The sequence below is a fragment of the Coptis chinensis genome, chromosome 3 (assembly GCF_015680905.1).
Source record: "Coptis chinensis isolate HL-2020 chromosome 3, ASM1568090v1, whole genome shotgun sequence".
NCBI lineage: Eukaryota > Viridiplantae > Streptophyta > Magnoliopsida > Ranunculales > Ranunculaceae > Coptis > Coptis chinensis.
This window is the reverse complement of record NC_141458.1, coordinates 109,903,745-109,911,418: the sequence shown is the minus strand read 5'-3', so window position 1 is coordinate 109,911,418 and position 7,674 is coordinate 109,903,745. Positions and strand designations below refer to the sequence as shown.

General features: G+C 32.4%; 1 protein-coding gene across 1 annotated transcript; it reads left to right on the top strand.

Annotated features, from left to right (window-relative positions):
* Positions 1 to 1,412: 1,412 nt before the first annotated feature.
* On the top strand, positions 1,413 to 2,119 carry LOC147512889 (uncharacterized). Its single transcript, XM_086599502.1, has one exon. The coding sequence runs from the start codon at positions 1,435 to 1,437 to the stop codon at positions 2,077 to 2,079; it is 645 nt and encodes a 214-aa protein (XP_086455628.1). The 5' UTR covers positions 1,413 to 1,434; the 3' UTR covers positions 2,080 to 2,119.
* Positions 2,120 to 7,674: the final 5,555 nt, after the last annotated feature.

The following is a 7,674-nucleotide window of genomic DNA, read 5'->3' as shown; positions in this document are numbered from 1 at the left end:
TAGTATTCACGAGGATGCCGCATTTTGTATATATTGTTATCTCTTTAAACCTAATAAGGGGCACAAGGAGGTGGAGATGTTTTTTTTCTCCGCGGGGGTTTACTAATTGGGAAAGAAAAACCAAATTAAAGAGCACGTTGGAGGACCAAATAGTGCTCATAATATTGCTTATAGAGCATACAATGGCTTTGTTAAATCAAGAGCGACATATCGAGACATTTCTTCACGACAATAATCGACCAAGTTGAAGGGATTATCGAATACACCTAACCGCAATAACCGATTGCATTAGGTTTCTTTTGAGACAAGGTTTAGCTTTCCGTGGTCATGATGAATCAGATGAGTCGATCAATAAAGGTAATTTTCTTGAACTTATCACGGTTTACGAAGATCATAACGAAGTCATTAAGAAAGTTCTTAATAATGCTTCTAAAAATCGAAATTGACATCACTGATATCCAAAAAGATATTGTGAATTAAATTTTAACGTGGAAACTACAAAAATGCTATTCTAAAAGATTATGAAAATTCATTGTTTGCTATTTTAGTTGATGAAGCACGTGATATATCAATTAAGGAGCAAATGGCGGTTGTTTTCGCGTTATGTCGATAAGAAAGGTTCGTGATTGAGAGATTTTTTGGAGTTGTGCATGTTAAGGAAACTAGTGCATTAACACTTAAAAAGGCAATCGATGAGTTATTCTCCAAGCATGGGTTGAGCATATCTAGACTGCGTGGACAAAGGGTATGATGGGGCCGACAATATGCAAGGTGATTTGAATGGCCTAAAACACTTGTAATGAAGGAGAATGAGTGCGCATTTTATGTTCATTGTTTTGCCCATCAACCGGTTAGCCCTTGTAGCGATTTGCAAGAACCATGAATCAATCGCTAACCTTTTAGTATTCTCTCTAATGTGGTAAATACTGTTGGAGCATCATGTAAGCGACGGGATATGTTGCGCGATGTAATGAAGGCTAAAGTTGTTGCAGCGTGACAAAGTGGAGAAATTTCAAGTGGCAAAGGGTTGAATCAAAGAGACTAGTCTTAAACGATCCGGTGACACTCGATGGGGCTCACACTATTATACACTTCTTGGCATGATAACCACTTATGGTTCATGGATTGATGTGCTTGATAATGTAGCGGAAAATGGTTCAAGCTTCGGAACAAAGAGGTGAGGCTTACGGATTATTAGATTCAGTCGCAGTCTTTTGAATTTATCTTCAATTTGCATTTGATGAAAGCGATACTAGGAATTAGCAATGATTTGTCAAAGGCATTGCGGCGTGAAGACCAAGACATTGTCAATGCCATGGCTCTTGTTAAAATAACAAAGGTAATGCTTTACGGGCAATGAGAGATGATGGGTGGGATAGTCTCTGATTTGAAGTTTCTTCACTATGTGTCAAACATGATGTGGTTGTTCCAAATATGGAAGAAAGGTATATGGCTCGAGGGAGGTCTCGACGAAGAGCAGAAGGAAACACCAATTTACATTATTATCGTGTTGGATTATTCTATCACTGTATTGATTTGCAAATTCAAGAGTTAAATGACCGGTTTAATGAAACAAACACAGAATTACTTCTTTGTATGGCATGTCTTGACCCTAGTGAATCGTTTGTTGCTTTCGATAAGCAAAAGTTGATCCGTTTTGCTCGACTTTATCCCGATGATTTTTCAGAGATAGATCAGATGGAATTAGCGGATCAGCTTGAGAATTATATCATTGATGTGCGTTCCGATACTAAGTTTGGTGAAGTAAATGGAATTAGCGGCCTAGCCAAAAAAATGGTTGAGACGAAGAAAGACATTGTGTACCCACTTGTTTACTTGTTGATTAAGTTGGCGCTGATTTTACCTGTTGCTACTGCCACTGTGGAGAGGGCATTTTCTGCTATGAATATCATAAAGAATCGTTTGCGCAATCGGATGGCGGATGAGTGGTTGAATGATTGTTTAATAACATACATTGAAAAAGAAGTTTTTGATAGCATTGATACCGAATTGATCTTACAACGCTTCCAGAAGATGAAGAAGGATGACGAAAAAGAAGGCCGCCGAGGACAACTATGAACAAGTACTTGTTTGGATTTGATTTTTTTTTTCTAATACATTAATATATATATATATATATTATTATTATTATTATTTTTTTTTTATGCTTGGTTTTTGTCTGGCTGGCTCACCCTCACTTACTTTCCTAGCTCCGCCACTGGTAGCAGCCACCAATTTATCTAACCACAACCTGGCTGCACTGTTTCAAACTTCTGGTAAGCACATATTCCTTTCTTTCTTTCTTTCTGATAACTGAGCTTTTGGATATGTGACTATAACATAGGTAGAATTAGCAGCACGGACGTTTAATCATAATTGTCTCGTGTTTTTGTTTTTCTTGTCTGTGTCTTACGTAAAACTAAAATTTTGTTTTCTTGAGTTTTAATTAGTTTATATGAAACTAAACAATTGATTATCCTTAGTTTTGGTGAATGTGTTGCCATCCCTTATCTTATAATCGTTTTCCTTCTCATGTGACATGTGTTTTTTTAACTTTTAATTTAATTTATTTTTTCATGTATTGTTACAGATATTAATGGAAGTGTTTTCGTGTCAATCATGCATTCAGTATATGTTGGAAAAGGTATATCAGCTATTTTATCCTAACAGTTTCACTGGTAGACAACTACCGGATGAGATAATCGTGGACATCTTTGGTAGACTTCCTGCCGAATGTATTGTCCGCTGTGGTCATGCATGTAAACCACTTCATGCTTTGACGAGAAGTCCTGCTTTTGTTTACAAGCACCTCAATCGAGCTACTCCGGTCATTGCTTTCAGCTATCATTGGAAGTCATATTGGGAAGAAGTTAATGTCCATTTCACTGATGACTTGGCTAGGACAATCTCATTGAAAAGTGTCCCCCTAGAGAAGTATTATTTGCCTGTCCTTTTTTGTTCCTACAATGGGTTCCTTCTGTTCAGAGGATCTAAAGAGGTGATTATATGGAATCCAATATCAGAACAACTTGTGAGAGTGACTTTACCTTTAGGGTCTTGTCTTTGCGGGTTTTTTATATACCCACGAACCATGGAGTATAGAATTATTCACCAGAGTCGGGAAAGAAACTACTTCAAATTTTTTGTGTACGGTTTGATGTCGAAAGAGTCTAAAGAAATAACCTTCTCTCATCCTCCCACTACTGAAAAGGCCCCTATACTGCTACATGGAGTTTTGCATTGGATGGTCAGCGACGATGCTTACCAGATAGTACATGGTGTTCAGCCAGATTGTTCGAACTCTATTGTGTTGTTCAATATCAACAGTGAAGATTTCTATACCACACCGCACCCTGGAGTTCAATGTGGGTTGAAGAAAAAACATGGGAAAATGGAGCTCATAGAAATGGAAGGGCATTTATGTTTTTGCGATTCTTCCTCAAATGAAAATGTAGTCATATGGATTTTAGAGGATTATGAAGATATGATTTGGAGGAAAAGATTTATCGTCATAAATACAGTGGAGGTATGGGTATAATGTGAATGTGGGAGGTTTTCAGATCTACAATAAGGAGTTGTTAGTAAGAGTCTCTAAGAATGATATTATCCTGTATGATCTGCAGACTGGTGTTTGTAGCATAATACAAAATATCCCGATATATCCTGATATTTGGGGATATCTATCCATATTTCAGAAAAAGATATTTAAATATCACGATATGTTTAGAGATATATACGACTGCAAATATCAGTTATATTTCGATAATATTTGTGATATTTTGTGATATTTGGCGATATTTTGTATATATAACAATTTTATTTAATATTTACCATTATATTTCAAATAAATATAAATAATGTATCATGATATATCAAGAAATATCTACAATATCCATGATATTTGTCGATATTTTAGATATATCCACGATATTTGCATGTGAAACAATGTCAAATATCCCCAAAGAGGGGGATATATCCACGATACATATCCAGAAATTGAATATCGATAAATACCCATATCCTGATATTTTGTACTATGGTTTGTAGAAGAGTTGGTAACCGTGTTAAGAATGATTCGCATGTGGTTGCAGTCCCTCACATAAATACCCTGGTTCTAGATATTGATTAGTATCTCTTCCTCTGTGTGCCAGCCTGAAGAAGCAAATTATTTTGGCAGACCATTTCCCTTTTTTATTTGTATTAATAATTTTATCAATTTATGTGAAACTGCTACATTACTTCGGTATTGATATATCTATTATTGCGCTGTATTTCGATTTCTTTTGAGTATTACGATATCTCCAATTAGGGGTGTAAAATTACACCTTCACTTAGGCTCTACGTAGGTGCTATTAGGATTTTACACCTCTAATTGTATATTATTGTATAGCCTATAAATATCCAGTCTATACTCCCCAATAGAGAAGTGTAAAAAAAGTTAGATTTTAAACTTGGACGTCACTTAACCCTCTTTAATTTAAATTGACGTCCGAGTTAAAAAATTACTTTAGAATTAGAAAGGGATGTTACTTAAAGTGACGTCTAATTATTTTTTTGTCCGGACGTTGATTAAAGTGTCACCTGAGCTATTTATCAACTGATAACGAGATGGGGAATTCCCCACCTCCTCTATCAACTAATACTTTATTATCTATTGTATACCACTCTCATTGAAAATAGTTTTTTGATATTTGGAGTGTAAACTTTACATTCTATTCGGTTTACACCCTCCATTGGAGATGCTCTTAATTGACGTTCTATGAATCTATGTTGTTTGAATATTGTTGTCCATAAAGCATTTACAATTGCCCATTTGTGTTTGCCAAAATGCCACGAAAACACAGTGAAGGAGTAAATCGGTGAACTTTGAAGATGGAAAGGATTATCTTTTTGTATGATGTGAAGTCTACCGTTATGCTTTTCTCTAATTTCGCTTCTATTAAGTCGATCTAACTTCATCTTCCACTCAAATTTGTCATACCGATCCATTTGCTTTATACTTAGTTTTATAAACAGTGTTCAACTCAATGAACTCTCAAAGAAAATACCCGTAATTGAAAGAGATTATGACAAAAAAAAAACATTTTGAAAGTTCGTTGTTTTTTTTTAAATTAAAAAAAAAGTATGCTACTTTTTTTTGAAACCAAAGTGAAAGTTTGATGTTTTTTTTTGGTCATCTTTATCCTTAGATATATATTATAGCTATACCATCTTAGCTCTATTTTTCAAGGCTTCACAGAGTCTCCAATTTTTTATAAACTCTAATACTAATTAATAAATAAAAGGAATTCCAAATCATTAGATATATAGTATAGTTATACCCTCACCAATCTATTTTTTGGAGCACTCACAGAGACCAGTTTTTTCTAAACTCTATTACTAATTACGAAAAATTAGGATATAAATAAATAAACAATCTCATCTAGAGTTTCACAGTCTCCAACTTTTTCTAAACAATATAGCTAATTACAAAACAAACTAAGACAAAAAACTAAATTGTTAAAAACAATAGTTTCAACCAAAAATGATTTTTCTAAAACCCTTACGCCACAAAAAATTGTTTCCACATTAATCTTAGGTGAAGTTTAACATAACAAAGTTTCTTTATAGAAAATAAATTGAGTTGCTTGAACATTTACTTTATGCATTTGTTAACCACACATATGACTGGAAAAAAAAGAAAAAAAAATCTATTAATCATAAAATAAGTAATAATGTACACCCAAAACAAATAAAATTGTATTGTGTGCACTATATATATGGGCCTAACAAATAAAATTGGATTAATTTGATGTGTCTCCACTATGGGATTTAGATATTTAGTCATAGTTAAGAATTTCAAAAATCATAATTTCAGACACAATAATTACGACATGTTCCAATTAAATTTATGAATTTTATAATTTCCAATTTTAGCGGAATAACGAGATTCAGTTAAAGTAGACGTTGGCTTAAATAAATTATATAACTATGGATTTAGTTAAAGTGGATGTTGGGCTTAAATAAATTATATACCAAACCAAAACAAATTATATGTGGAAAATTAAATTATACAAAAAATAACATCACAAAATATATAATAGAAAATGAAAAAAAAAAGTAAATAAATAACGTCAACCTAATAATGACAAATATATATATAATAATGCATGAAACTAACATCAAAGAACAATTAACGGGAAACATAAAACTAGATGCAAATGCATCGAGCATCGAACTAACCTCAAATAATATTTAACGAGAAATTAGAAATTGGATGCACATGCAAACATTAAACTAATCTTAAAAAGTAATTAATAGACAATCGGAATATAGATAAAACTGCATTAAACTACCATCAAAGAATAATTAATGTGAAATCAAAACTTGGATGCAAATACATCGAACTAATATAAAAAAATAATTGTCGAAAAATCGGAAACTGAATGCAAATGCATTGAACTAACCCTCAGAGATTAAATTAACGGAAAATTAGAAACTAGATGCAACTGTATTAAACTAATCTAAAATAATAAGTATAAATTGGAAACATTATGCAAATGCGTAGAACTAATCTTAAAAAATAATTAACGGAAAATCGAAAACCAGATGCAACTACATTGAACTAATCTCAAAAAATAAATTGGATGCAAATGCATTGAACTAACCTCAAGAAATAATTAACGAAAATTCGGAAACTGGATGCAAATAAATTCATTGAACTAACCTTAAACAATAATTAACAGAAAATCAGAAACTAAATGCAAATGCAACCTTATCAAATAATAAAGGAGAAATCGAAAACTTGATGCAAATGTATTAAACTAATCTTAAAGAATAATTAACGGACAATCCGAAACTGGATGAAAATGTATTGAACTGACCTCAAAGAATAATTAACAGAAAATTAGAAATTAGATGCAAATGTATTGAACTAACTGCAAAGAATAATTAACAAGAAATTAGAAACTATATGCAATTACATTGAACTAACCTCAAAAAATAAATAACAGAAAATCAGAAACTAGATGCAAATGCATTGAACTAACCTCAAAATATAGCTGTGTTATATGTTGTAGGAATGGAATGTCTCAATAAGTATAGTTTTGCATTTAAAACGGTGTTTATCTTATCGTTTTTCGTATGATTTGAAATATTTTGTTATTCAAGTAGCTTCAATATGAACTTCGTCTTATTAGACAATCTCACAAAACTTCAATCAAACTTCTATTATTAAACAACAAAATGAAGCTGGAGGGTTTTATTAATGGCGAGTTATTTTTTTTTAATAGAAAGTACATGGGGTTCTCATGTTGTAACTTATAAGAAATTTGGATGAGTGTTCAATACAATATTTGTATATAATAGTTTTGCATATATAGTTGCATATATTTTTCAGAATAATTAATATGACAGGACCTGTTCGTAGATAATCTTTAAAGATCCCACATAGTGAGTCAGGTATAATTTAAAGAATAATTAACAGGAAATCAGGAACTGGATAATCTTTGATGATCCTATATAGTAAATCAAACATAATTTATTTTTATGTCATGTTTGCAAGGACACTACAGATGGATCGGTAGAAAGTTGGTATTATACATCATATTGGATAATTAAAAGAAAATCGCAAACTGGATTCAAATATATTGAACTGAGCTCAAATAGTAATTAACGGGAAATCGGATACTTTAT

Excerpts from the sequence above, each read along its gene's own strand:
- LOC147512889 (XM_086599502.1), top strand. The coding sequence starts at position 1,435 with ATGGAAGAAAGGTATATGGCTCGAGGGAGGTCTCGACGAAGAGCAGAA.